At 58.0% G+C, this 13,859-nt stretch overlaps 1 protein-coding gene across 1 annotated transcript in view; it reads left to right on the top strand.

Annotated features, from left to right (window-relative positions):
- Positions 1-3,663: 3,663 nt before the first annotated feature.
- The window catches only part of FBRSL1 (fibrosin like 1), a 99,091-nt gene continuing 88,895 nt past the window's right edge, over positions 3,664-13,859 (top strand). The window contains exon 1 of the mRNA XM_046641012.1: positions 3,664-3,788. Coding sequence (XP_046496968.1) covers positions 3,664-3,788 — 125 coding nt within the window. The remainder of the gene's footprint in view (positions 3,789-13,859) is intronic.

Genomic DNA, 13,859 nt, shown 5'->3' with positions numbered 1-13,859 from the left:
ACACTGACCCCTCACCTCACACACTCTGTCCCCTCACCTCACACACTCTGTCCCCTCACCTCACACTCTGTCCCCTCCCCTCACACTCTGTCCCCTCACCTCACTCACTGTCGTCCTCATCTCACACCTTGTCCCCTCAGCTCCCACCCTGACCCCTTTACTCCAGAGCTCTGGCCCCAGCACCCGGCTCCCTTGCGCGTCTCTCCCACAGCCAGCTCGTCGGCCCAGGGCACGTGCTGTTCCCACCTGCTCTTCATCTCACTGCGGGTTCTCCTCCTCAGGGAGTCACTCCCTGCGGCCCGCGTCCGAAGCCCCTGCGCCCTGTCCTCCTGGCGCCATCACCACTGTCACACCCCTGCCCTTCATTCGGGTCTGACGGGGCGGGGCGCGGGCCCCTCACCCAGGGCGGTGCCGCCCGCCCGAGCGCCCCGAAGACCCGGGCTCCTGAGGCCGTGCGAGGCTCTGGCCCCCGACCCCGACGGAGCGCGCGCCGCCGCCGCCCCCAGCGAGGGCCGCGACACCACAGCCGCGCAACCGGGGGAGGCGCTCGGCCCGCGGCGTCCGCACCCTTCCTGTGGGGACCCGAGCGCGTCCACCCGAACGCCTCCTCCGAGTGCCTGTGGTGGACGCGGACGCGGTCCGCCCGGCGAGCAGACGGGGGCCGGCTGGAGACGACGGCGTCTGTCACCGAGGGACGTCGGTCCCGCCGCCGCCCGCCTCTCTCGGGCAGACACTCTCCGAGGCCGTTAACGAGGAGGCGTCGGGAATCCCAGGGTGACGCCCCGCGCCGAGGGCGGACGGCGTCCAAGGCCGAGGCGCGTCGCGCAGGCTCCAGGCGGCGCTGGGAAGCCCGCGGGGCGGGGCCCGGGGCCGGGGACAGAGCCGCCGGGGACGCGCTCGGCCACCGCGCTCCGCCCGCCACTTCGCCGCCGCTGTCGGAGCCCCGCCTTCGCCGCCCGCTCTGGCGGGAGCTGACCAATCAGGGGGCTTCCTGACCCCCGGCCCGGAAGGCCGGCCAATGGGGGCGCCCTCAGAAGAGCGGGGTCGGGGCGGCCGCCTGGCTCCGGGAGCGCGGCTGGTGAGGGCGCCCGGCCCGCGGCGCCCACCGCAGGCCTCCGTTCCCGCGCTGTGCCCTGCCCTCCGGCCCGCGGCCCGTGGCAGCGGCTCCCTCCGCTGCTGTGCTCGGCGTGTCAGCTCTACTTCTCGTCAAAGCGTCGTTCAGCCGTCGCCCGGAGGTGCAGGACACGGCGACAGCCAGACCCCCGGCGAGTTCGGTGACGCCGAGGCCGGGGGCAGGCCGCGCTCAGACGAGCGGCGAGCCCTCTCCCCGGGAGCATCGCTGTCGTCCGTCTCACTTATCCAGAAGCCACCATCACCCCACACGTCGTTGTGAGGATTATTCTGGAGAACCTCATCTGTTAGATCAACTAAGAATAAGAAAAAGGACAGATTTCATGTTGCCTTTATTTATTCCTTCTCTAAAACTCTTCCTTTCTTTAGACCTGGGTTTCTGACCCGAGTCATTCTCCGTCTGCCTGAAGAACACCTGACGTTTCTTTCCAGGGAGGTCTCCTGGCGCCTTTTTTATACCTTCCTCAAAGTGCCCAGTTGGAGGGTGCCCGAGGGATTCCATTTCATTTAAAGGTGTGATTTCCAACAGCCCTACGACCCGCCATTTTTATTCGTGTTCTACAGATGAGGGAACTGAGGTCCACACTGCTGCGTGTACAGCCCTTGAGGTCGTTTACCCACAAAATGTCGGGCCTGCCCACCTTCGAAGCTGCACCTGCTGCCCCAGAGAACCTGAGGGGTGCGGGAGAAACGAGCTTTCCCAGTTCCAGCCCTGCCTGGCCCTCCTGGGAGTCCCCAGGCCTCCTCCTGCCTCCTGGCAGCGGTGCTATAAGCCACACTGTGGAGTGCATCCCCAAGCCTGGCTCCCTTCCTCATCAGGATGCAGGACGTGGCCTCACCGTCCTCTGAGAGGCTCGTAAAGTGGCTGCCGAGCCAGCAGCTGGCCCAGCTGTTGCCATGGAAAAGCCCGGAGCATGACGGCTGCTGGGCAGCCCGACCACCTGCTCTCATGGGCTTCCCCAGCGGGCTGCTGGCCCAGTGCCCCGAGTGTGCACACAACAAGGGACTGCTACCAATAGGCCTCGTTGAGAAGAGCCAGGAGCCTTCCTTGGGAGGGGCAGTCAGCACGGGCCCCCCCCTCCCCGATCCATCGAGGCCAGGGGAGCTCATTTGTGGGGGCAGGGGCTCTTTCTGCCTGCCCGCCTCCCTACCCACTTCTGCTAACAGCACCTCAGCCTGCTTTGAGAAGCACCTGCTCCCTGTGACAGCACAGTCTCAGGGACCACACCCTTACCTTGGCCAAACTTGGCCAAGATGTGACCCAGTCTGGACAGTCAGTAGGTGCCATTCCCCCACCCCCACCCGTGACAGGTTGGTCCAGATACAGGCAGGTAAGATTAGTCAAGCCAGTGATGCTCCTAGGTCTGCACAAACTCTCGGGAAAGGTGAACAACTGAGTGCAGAGCCAAGGACACCCAGACATGTGGACCTGAGTTGACCTCTGGATCAACCTATACCTGAAGTCAGCATCCCTGGTATCTCCAATCACAGGAGCTGACGCAGTTCCACTTTTATTCATGCCTGATTGGTTTGGGGTTTTGTCACTTGTGATGAGAGTACTCACTAATGCCCTTTGGCTTTCAAAAAGAACCTCGCAGGTAGGCTGTGTCCTGACCCCACGCTGACCTACCCTGTGTGCATTTGAACGAATCAGCCCCCTGGGGGCTTTGGTCTCAGTGTGTTATGGGGACTGATGCCCACAACAGCCCCTCACTCTGAGCATCCTCCACTTCTGTGCCATCAGAACCCCCAAAGGACTTCCCTTGAGATGTCAGCCTTTCCCCATCTTCAGACAAGTGTGAGGACATGCTGGAAAACAAGAATGGCTGAACCCTATTTCTTTAACAGAGGTTTAAGCCTCCTGCTTCGCTGGGGCAGGAAGCGCCTCGTCTGTGTGCGTAGCCAGCCAGGAAGTTCTTTCTTGATTCCATCCTTGGGTTCCATCTTGTGTCCAGCCACTTGCCCTGCGACTCATTCCTTGCCTGGTCCTGACCCTGCAGGCAGAGTTTCCCAGGCTGGCTTCTGCCTGGGTTCAGCCAAAGGGAGCCTCAGGTGGGACTGTGTGTCAGTCCCTGGAAAGGGACTCTCCCGCACAACAGCACCTTCTACAAGGCCTGGTGTGGGCATCCAAAGTGGGGCTCGAGGGACTGGCAAGGGGTCACCCCACATCAAACTCTGCCTTCTTGGAAGAAAATTGTACAGCTTGCCCCCAGCTGCCTTATGTGAGCCAAGTTCTCATGTTCCCCCATCACATCACATCTAAAAGAAGTGATGCTGCAGAGAAGGTGAGCCTGAAACCAATACATTGATCCTTCAGCAAATGCTTGTCCTAGCTCTGATGTTTCCAACATGTGCCCTGACTCTCCCCATGCAGGTAAAGCACCCTTGCCTGACATCTGGGCTGGAGACCCCATAGCCGGAGAAATCTTCCCTGCACTCCTCACCACTGCCACCCCCTCCATCTTCACTTTCACTCTTAGCATGTTGATGATGGTGGTGGTGATGATAATGGAAACGATGATGATGATGATGATGGTGGTGGTGGTGATGATGGTGAGGGTGATGCTGATGGTGGTGTTGATGGTGATAGTGGTGATGATACTGAGGCTGCTGATGCTAATGGTGGTGTTGATGATGATGGTCATGATGGTGATGAGGTTGGTTGTAATTTGGGAGCCATAATGCCTAGGTTCAAATTCTGGTTCGTGACTAAAAGCTGTGTGATTTTGCTCAGGTTATTCAACCTCTATGTGTTTCAGCGTCCTCATTTATAAAATGTGGGTAAAAAAGGATTGATCTCATTGGATTGTTATGACAATTAAATGTCTAGATAGAAACATAGTACTTTGGCCATTGATAAGCTCTCAATAACTGCTAACTACTATTGTCATTATCCCTAGTCATGGAATTTGATCAAGGATGGGCAAATAGCCCAAGCTGGTCCAATCAGAATGAACCCTGGGGTTTTACTAGGACTGTCTCCCTGGGTCACTATCGTGGTAGAGTGTGATCCTGGAGCTTTGGTTTAGGGCCATCTTGCCACCCCAGGATCTGAGCCTGGCCAAGAACAGGGCCAACATAGAGGACAGCAGAGGGGATGGAGAGAGACAGGGTCCTGGTGGCATGATCTGAAACCCTAGGTCAAGCTGTGTTGGCCCTTTTCAGCTGCATGAATAAAGTCCTTTCCTTTTACCTCAGCGAGTTGAGTTGGGTTTCAACCCCTCGCCACAGATTCCTGTGAGCCTTTGCAGAGCCCTGAGGGCAGGTGAGAAGTGAAGGGTGAGCCAAGCAAGGTCTGAAGAGTGAGGTAAGGAGGAAGGGGAGGTCCTGGTTGGGCGGTGACTTGAATTCCTCACAGCTTGGTGGCCAGGTTCCAGAGCTGGCCCACCTCTTGTTCCCCTCCAGACCAGGGTCACCATGGACACCCACACAGGTTGTACACTGCACAACTCCAGGAGGCATCAACCTCCAGCATTTATGATTTCTGGCCTGTATTTAGAGTGACGATATTCAGCCTGAATCTCTAAAGGTCAGCTCAGATCAGGCTAAGTCATTGTTTGGGGAATTCTCTGGAAATACCTGAAACAAGCCTAAAGAGTACACTGAATGGGCAGACAAGGAAATCCAGGGGCCACACATACCTGTGGAGACAAGCAGGAAACACATGAGTGAGGCATATGGGTGGAAGGGGATGGGGGTGGTGGGGCTCGTGGCCGAGGAAAGGATGTCTGCCACTTGAACATGTTCAAATGCCTTGACCTGCAGCCTTCCGCCGCCAAACACGCGAAGCCGCAGTGGAATTCAGAGCGAGTTTGGAATCTGAAATAGAGACTCTGTGCTTTACGCAGGGGTGGTGTCTTGTGTCTCCCACAGAGAGCCTGGCACAGAGGGGGTGCTCAGTAATAATGCTGACCTGAATTTACCAGAGACGCAAGAGCTCGGGTGATTTCTGAAGGACCAGAAAACAGGGCTTCCGGGTCTGAGTCCAGAGAGTTATAGCATGAGAGTAACAGCTGGTGCACAGGGAGTCCTGTCTACACTCCAGTACTCTCCTACGTTGTTGGAGAGACAGCTACAGCATACAAATACCTGTGTGCTCCCTCATTTCCCAGCCCTCTCTTGTATTTTGGGGAGCCACATGGCTGCTCGGCCGCATGTCACTTCAGGACCAAAGCATGACACGTTGGGCGTTCCCTCCAGCTTCCTCGGCTGCTGCCAGGCGACCAGTGACATTCTAGACGGTGGACTCGCCACCAGCCTGGATCCCTAAATGACCACGTGGAGCAGAGCCCCACTGCAACGCCTGCCAAACAGCACAGGCGAGCCATGAAGCGTTCCTGTGGTGAGCACTTGCCTCTGGGAGCTGCTCGCAGCCTCGCCTGCCCTGCCGTGACTCAGGCTGAGAGTTTCCAGCGAACCTGAGGCACTGGAGGGGGAAACAGCGGCAAAGCAGGAGCTCAAAGCGCACTGGGGCCTCATTCCGGCCACTCCTGAGGCCTCCACTCTGCCCAGGGGTTCTTTGCTCAGCCTTCCTCCAGCCAGGGATACCCCAGCATCCTTCCAGTGCCCTCCTCCTCCTGCCCAGGTCAGCTGAAGTGGACGCTGGCTGTCTGCCATGTGCAACAACAGCAGAAAAGAACAGCTGGCAGATACAGATGTCAGCTCGCCTCTGGGTTCCCTGCAAGCTTAGATAGATTCTGGAGTTCAGGGAGCTCAGGAAATGTTTGCTGGGTAAACAAGAAGTGAAGGACGGCGGTGCCTGAGAGCTGCCGGTGCCAGACTCCTCAGGGGCCATTTCCTGCCCCGAGCAGGCAGTTGGTGGCACCAGCCCTGACTGAGAGGCAGCCAGGAGCCTGGGAAGGAATATCAAGCTTCAAGCACAAGAAACCAGAGAACCCAGGCCCCATTCCCTCCTCCTTGGCTCTCATGGGCTTTTGACAGGTAATGGGGTCATTGCAGACAGCATGCTTTCAGTAAGATGTGGCTTGTGGCAGGAAACTCAACATAAACTGGCTTAAGGAATGTATTGAATTATGTGTCTGTGAAATCCATGGCTAGTTCTGGCTTCAGGTATGGCTGGGTCCAGAGGTTAAACATGTCTCCAGGTCTTAGTACCCTCCGTCTCCTTGCTCAGCCATCCTCCATGTGGGATCTATTCTCCAGCAGCACTCCCCTTGTAATAGCAGGATGGCAGCCAGAAACCCCAGCCGACACCCTCCTGGCCCCAGGACCTGAGGGAAGGAGAGAGCATCCTTCCCTTCCATGGTTACCACCAAGGCTCTAGGCCACATGCCCATCTCTGGACCAATCGCTGGAGACAGAGAAATGGGATGTTCCAATTGGCAGAGCTTGAGTGACACGCTCACACCCAGAGCCAGAGATGGGGTTAACACCTCCTGAATTTTGTGAACTGCGTACGGAGAGAAGTGACCCCAGAGGAAAATCAGGATGCTGTTATGAGACAGTGTGATGGACAGTGCTCACTGTCCGCCAAATAGACATCCACAGCCCTCTTCCCTGCTGAGAGCACCGTTTTGTTCCAGAAGAGGCAGGACTCTTGACCACAGGAAAGACAGACCCTCACCTCAGCCTCGTGAGGAGTCAAGTTTTGTCTAAGATAGTCACAGGGAATCTACCCCCTTGGTGGGATTTTCACTTTCCCAGCCTCCTTTACAATCAGTGACCATGAGATGCTATTCTGGTCAATGAGAACTCCTGGGATGGCACCATTGTTTGCTTTCCTCTCTGCACGGGGCAATGGAGCAAGGATATGATGCCTGGATCTGCAGCAGCCATGTTGTATCTATAAAACGTCAAGTAAGAAAGGCAAAAACCAATGCTGTGAGCACCTTTCTATTTCCTGATTGTTACACAGGTAACATAATAAGTAACATTCTGTGAGAACTTATCAAATTGCACTTTTCCAGCTAGGGCAATTAAGAATTGCAATGAAGAATTGAAAACTTGTAACAAGAATGCCTACCAATGAAGAGTCTTGTAGAGATTAAATGAGTTAAGAGAAGAAGAGTGTTTGTCACCATGTCTGGTACACAGTAAGTTCTCAGAACTTGATGGCTGTTAGTATCATCACCATCGTCACGGTTAGATGGCCACACAGTGCTTCCTCCGTGGGAAACTTCTCTGGCCCCACGTTCCTCTCCAGCTACCATCACACTTCCTGTTCTCCTTCACAATCACATTCACTGAAGGAGATGTCTCTGCTCCTCGCCTCCCATCCACAGCCCCTCAGCTACGGCTTCCACTGGGTCTACACTGCAGAAACTAAAGAAGAAAAGAACTGGGAACCTGAAGTGTGATGATTTGCTAAGTGCCTGCCTCCACTTGCTGGTCGCAGGCCCCAGAGGGCCAGTGTGCACCACTTGAGGTCACCACCGCCTCCACAGTACACCAAGGATGTTCTGAAAGTCACTGCAGAACCAACAGCTTGTTCCCACAGCCTGGCCACATCCTCCCGGTGAGGATTTCCACACAGCCTGGCAGAGGAGGAATGCATCTGTCCATGACCAGGGGCTCGGCACAGTCCATGTCTGAAGGCACCCGGCCCTGTCAGGAAAGCTGCGTGAGGTCTTCTCCAAGCATGGCTGCACATCCCCTCCAGCCTCTCCCTGCCTTCTACATCAGTCAGCTAGTCCACAAATGTGCCGAGTGACAAACAGCCCCGGGACCTCAGCAGCTTTGGACAATAAGTGTTTATGGCTCGTATGTCTGGAGGGCGGCTGGACCGGCTCATTTCAGCTGGGCCCACTCCAGGATGAGCTTGTCCAGAACATTCAGTCCTAGGTGTCTCTCCTGGGACCAGTGGGCTGGCCTGGCACATCTCTCTCATGGCCACTGCAGAAGCACAGGGAGCAGGTGGGGACACGCAGGGTCTCTTGAGTCTAGGCTCAGAATAGGCACACGGTCACTTCCGTCCCTCCCATGGACGGAGGCAAGGTGTAGCCGGGCACCGGTGGTGCAGGCGAGGCAGCCACCGGCAGTGGTTTCCTGTAACCACAAACTGGGCGGCTTAAAGCAACAGAAACTTATCCTCCCACAGTTCTGGAGACCAGAGGCCATAGACCAGGGTGTCAGCAGGGCCGCCCTCCCTCCAAAGGCTCTGAGAAGGCCATCCTTCCTGTGGACCTTGAAGCCAGCAGGCAGGGACTCTGCACCCATCCCCTCGAGCCAGGCTGAGTCCAGTGCCACCCGAGGCCCAGTGTTCACCTGAAGTTCCACCGCGGAAGAAGCCAGTTCAGGTTTGGGTGTCCGTAACCGTCAAGTGGAAGGGCCTGGAGGACCCAAGCCATGGGCACACTCAGGGCCAGGTTCTCGGGGGGGACCAGGCAGGCAGGCCCTCCCTGCCCTACAAACACCCTTTTCTTGCACAAGCCTCCCATTCCTCCCCCAGGGCTAGGCCAGCAGGAAGACCCCCTCCAAGGAGCACCAGGAGCCTGGGACACCCACGGCCTCGAAACGAGGAGGGCTTGGGGCACACGTTCACCACAGCCCCGCTGTGTGCGGCCTGACTCAGGCCTGACTGCTCTTCTGGGGCTCACACGCACACAAAGGACAGCGGGCACCCAGATGGCATGAGAGGGTGCCTGTGCTTGGAGAGGCCTCGGCCCAGGGGGCGCACCGAATAGGGGCTGGGTGCCAGAGCCTGGCCTTCTAGGCTGGCCGGCCGGGGTGGTAGGGGTGGCCCTGCTAGGCGCTGCCTGTGTCTGCAGGGTGGCCAGCGGGCAGGTAGCAGCTGTGGACGGGGAGAGCCCAGACCAACCCGACCTCCAGAGCGGACCTCTCACGGCTCCATCCATATGCCGCCATCCCGCAGAACCCAGCCCTTCACCGGGGCTCGGAGAGGCAGCTGAGACGGAAAGGAGCCCACAGGGCTGTGGGCCTGGAGCTGCTGGCGCCAGCTAGGGGCGGGGGTGGGGGTGTGTGTGAGAGGTGGATCCCAACATCATGCAGTGCTGTGGCAAAGCTGGGCACCCTGCAGGGCCTCTGCAGCATAGAGCGACTGCTCCTGCTTCACCTCTGCCTGCCAGAGCACAGATTTCTCCTGTGGTCGACCCTCACCCTGCCCCACGGTGAGGGGAATTCTGAGAAATGTGCCCACTCAGCTGAGTCAACCCAGCACGAAGCCACCAGCCGGCCTCCGGGAAGAAGTGACATCTGAGTCGGGGCTGTTGAAGAGGGAGAGTGAGGACAGAGCGGGCAGGTGGGGTCAGGACAGCACCCCAAATTTCAATCTTTTGGATGCTGTGCTCAAGATAGATTTTAATTCCAGGAACAGGCCATTGGATTGCATAGCCTGAGCCATCTGCTGTGATGAATGGGAATACAGTCCCCAAATCCTTACTTCTTCGTAGCAGGACCACACTCTCACCCCCGCGTGACTCTGCAGTGCCACCCCCACTGCAGTGGGAGGCATTAACCCCCTGGCCCCATGGATGATGGCCTTGGCCCTGTGACTTGTTCTGGATGGGGTGTGAGCAGACAGGATGCAAGGCTTAAAGCATCAGCTTTTGATGTGCCTGTGTGGTTTGGCTTGGCCCTGTGAGTTTTGCAAGGAGAATGCCCCAGGTGGCTCATCTCTTGCAGCCTGGGTCCCAGAGAGGGAGCCTTGGAACACACCTGAGCCTGACCCATAGTCTAGAGCAGAGCCCCTCCAGTCAACCTGAAGCCCCATGAGCGAGAAAAAAATATTTGGTCTTGTAAGTCACAGAGATTCTGGGGGCTGTTTGTGACGTAGCATTATCACAGTGGGAGCTAAAACACCTGCCCATTCCTTGGCTAGGGGAGGAAGGGGCATCTCAATGAGCTGTCTCCCTCAGTCTGCATCCAAGGAAGTAAGCTAAGTCTCCAAAACACACTGAGGCGCTGTGGAAGGAGATGAAATGGATAGCAGGAAAGTGGAAAGCAATGAATGTCTCTTGTGGAACAAACAGCTGGCTCATAGACGTAGCACCAGGGGCTGGCCTGTTAGCCAGACTTGCTTTCTGGCTGTCACCCTACAAGCAAAAAGTATGTTAGATCCCCAAAGGAGCAGCTGGCTCTGCTGATTTATTGGGCCTGAATCAGATCTGTGAGAGCAAATTGAATTTTGAATACAATTTCACGTCAATTAACTTTGCTCTGAGCCTTGCAAAGAGCAGTGACTTGCTATAAAGTAAAGCCAAGCAGCAAAGACCCATGGGGCCGACGGGCCCTCCTGGAAGCAATGCCTCAGAGCTCTGCTGAGGGCACTCTGCTGTGGGCGGTGACTGGGTGAGGGCCTGGTTCCATGAGAGGTGCCCGTTCTCAGGGACGTTGGTGGCCACACATGAACAAGAGCTGGCACTCATCTACAAGCCCTACAAGGCGCCCAGTGCTGTTGGGGCAAGTAAACCCATGGTTTCCAAAGTGTGGCCCCCAGACCCGCAGCTCGTTTGTTGAAATGCAAATTCCCAAGCCCCTTATGAGACAGAATGAATCAGGATGGATCGGAAATTCTGAGGCCCAGCGACTACAACACAGAACTGACCATGTGACCGACCTTCAGGGCTTGAGAGCCCACTGAACCTTCAGCCCACCCACTGCAGGAGCTCTGTGGTCACCCCTGTGTCAGAGAGAGGGCAGTGGAGGCAGAGGTCACTCGCCCACAGTCTTGTGAGGAGCTGGGCTTGGAGGCCAGGCAGTCTCCCTCTGGAACTGCCCTGCCCTGCACGGTGGCCATCAGCCACACGGAGCCATTTCATTTTAAGATTAAAGTTACGAAATGAAACATACAATTTTGTTCTTCAGTTACATGAGCCACATTTCAAGGGCTCAAGAGCCTTATGCCGCTGGTGGCCACTGGACTGGACAACGCTGATCTAGAACGCTCCCCTCACCAGCACTGGCCCAGAAGCTGTCCCTGAGCCACTGTTGGCGTGCGTGCCTGGAAGCCCCGGAGGCCCCTCTGGGAGGCAGAGCACAAACATCAAAACAAGAAGCACAGCAGCTCTGCACCCCCAAGCCAGAAGTCAGGGGCGCGGGTGATGCGGTGCACATGGGCTCACGGCTCCTGCAGGCCCTGGGAGAGCTCAGAGCCCTGGGTGGGGGATTCAGTTGTTCTGTCACAATGCGCACAGTCAGGAAAAATGAGCGCGGCCCACGATCAAGCAGCAAGCAGGTTTCTGCCTCGGGCCACCCACCCCATCTCCTGGGGTAGCTTTGCTGTGCCGGGAATCCAGAGGTGGTGCTGGCCAGACCACCTGGAAGTGAATCAAAGGAAAGAAAACACCTGGGGGCTTCTCCCTGGGGGAGAGCTAAGGAAGCAGAAAAACCCAGAGGGGGCCCCACAGAGACCCCGTTTTTCACCCAGAACCCACGTCTAAGCGTCCTCCAGACCAGATGGGAAAGGACAGAGGAGTTTCTGTGTTTGAAAACGTCAACACCAGAACTCGACCTTCCCAAGCAGGGTTCCAGGAAGGTGGGAGGGGCGACAGGAAAGGGTCCTTAGGAAGCTCCTCCCACCCCCCCAGGTCAACAGACTGCTGGGCCCAGGCTGGGGGTGGGGCGGGTCTCCAGAGCAGGTGTGGAGCCTGGAGGCTGCTCCTGGAGTGGGCTGGCGGGCCCAAGGGCCTGCATCCAGTGAAATCCTGAAATATTATCCCCAGGACCCCCCAACATCCGCATTTCCTGGCTCTCTCTCCTCAGAGGGGAACCACGGCGGCAGGGATGCAGAGAAACCACTCTGCTTGCGTTTTCTGTCTTCCTAACGAGGCTTTTAAAAATCAAAAGTGGTGAGGCTGGAGGCAGGCAGAGTTTTCATAACAAAACCCAGAATGAGATGAGGGGCAGGGGCCCCTGCCGCACCCTGGGGAGGCCCAGAGAGGAGTGGGGGGCTGAGCAGAGAGAGCCTGGCAGGTGGGCCCGCAGCTTTGGGGGCCTGAGTGCCCCACTCCATGTCCGCCTTCCCAACTGCCACTGGGGACAGCCCTGCCAAAAGCCTGTGACACCCAGATCACACCCCTCCATGCCCTGTACACACTGGGGCCCTGGGCCCTCCACGGCACAGAGCGATGGGACTCAAAGCCCCAGCCCCCGTATGGGAGATGGGCAGTGGAACCCCCCACTCAGCGTGGCCTGGGGCAGCACTTCCCTGTCAAGCAAGGAGTCACCTCCCAGAACTCAGCTACTGCGCTCCCTTCTTCAGTCTCTACACTGCCCAGCAAGTCCTTCCCTGCCTCAGTGCCTCTACACATGCTGTGCTCTCTGCAAGGAACACAGTTCCCCTCTTTGCACAACTGGCTCTTTCTTATCTCTATGTCTCAGCTCAATTCTCACTCCTACAGGCATTTCGGGACCACCCAATGCCCACTTAGTATGACACCGCCCTTTTCGGTTTTCTTCATGTCATCATTTGATGTTATTTGGCTCTGTGTTCAGGGTCTCTCCCACTTCTAAGAGGGCCGTCTGTCTCATCAATTACTGCATCACAAACAGTGCCTGGATATAGGGCATTTGGTAAATATTTGTTGTATGAATTAATGACCTTAGGATTTGAGGAAAACCGATGGCCCTCCCCACCCGCAGTCCCTCCGTACCTCACAGACTCCCACTGGTGAAAGAGGAAGTTCACAGTAACATCTAGCTTTCAACTCTCCAGCTGCTCCTTCCCATTGGTCCCTGCCCTGTTGCAGCCCTGGGTGGGGAGCAGCCCCTGCATGCCAAACTGCTGTCTCTATGCAAACCAGGCACCCCCGGGGCCTCCCACCCCACCCACTCCCCACAGGGGGCATTCTGGGGTCCAGGGCTCTGGTCTTGGGAGAGCTGCCTTACTGTAAAACCTGGGAACCTGCCGGGGAGAGAGGAGGGGATGCACTGCCTGTGAGCCCCCCTCCCCACTTGGATCTGGAGGTCCCGCGGCTGCCTGGGCAGGCGCAGCAGAGAGCACCAGGAGCCATGGACCAGCCCGCAGGGAGACCGGCGGGGAGAGGGACAGGGGACACGTGGAGACAGCCTGGACTGCGGCGTGGGGGCAGTGGAGGACCGAGAAATCCTCATCTGGCCTTCAAACGCCCCTCCACTGGCAGGGAGGTCCTCCCCTTCCCACACACAGTGCGCAAGACTTCTAGAGTCTGGGGGAACGAGCCCAGTAAGACCCCACCCCCTGCCCCAGTATCAGGAGTGGGGGCGAGGGCACCCCATCCATGGGTCCCCATCAAGAGTGGGGACAAGGACGCCCATCCATGGGTCCTCATCAGAAGTGGGGACGAGGACGCCCATCCTTCACACCCCACCCCGGCCCCATCTCAGGAGTGACGGTGAGCTTGCCCTCTGCACTCATGTGTCTGGTTTGGCTGGAGAGGCCCCTACTTTTCTGCTCACGTGCTCTCGTTTGAAGATGCTTCAGGAGGGAGGCTGCGGGTGGGGAAGCGCAGAGGCCCCGACCGCACACCCGCGAGAGAGGATGGCGCTCCGGCCCCCACCCCTCCTTAGTGGAGCGGCGCCTGCCCAGGAGCGCGCAGAGGGGCGGGAAGGGGCGGGAAGGGGCGGGAAGGGGCGCGGCCTCCCAAGTCCCTCCTCCGAGGGGCGGGGCTGGCGGGAGGGGCGGGGCCCGGCTGGGCGCGCGGGGCGGGGCCTCGGGGGGCGGGGCGGGGCGGGGCCGGGCTCCGCCGAGCGCCCACTTCCTCTGGAGCTGGCGTCCGGGCGGAAGTACGTCAGTTGTTATCCGCTCGGGGCGCCGCCGCCGCCGCCGTCGC

The sequence above is a fragment of the Equus quagga genome, chromosome 15 (assembly GCF_021613505.1).
Source record: "Equus quagga isolate Etosha38 chromosome 15, UCLA_HA_Equagga_1.0, whole genome shotgun sequence".
Lineage (NCBI taxonomy): Eukaryota > Metazoa > Chordata > Mammalia > Perissodactyla > Equidae > Equus > Equus quagga.
The sequence above is the reverse complement of the archived record's forward strand: the minus strand, read 5'-3'. Positions and strand labels throughout refer to the sequence as shown.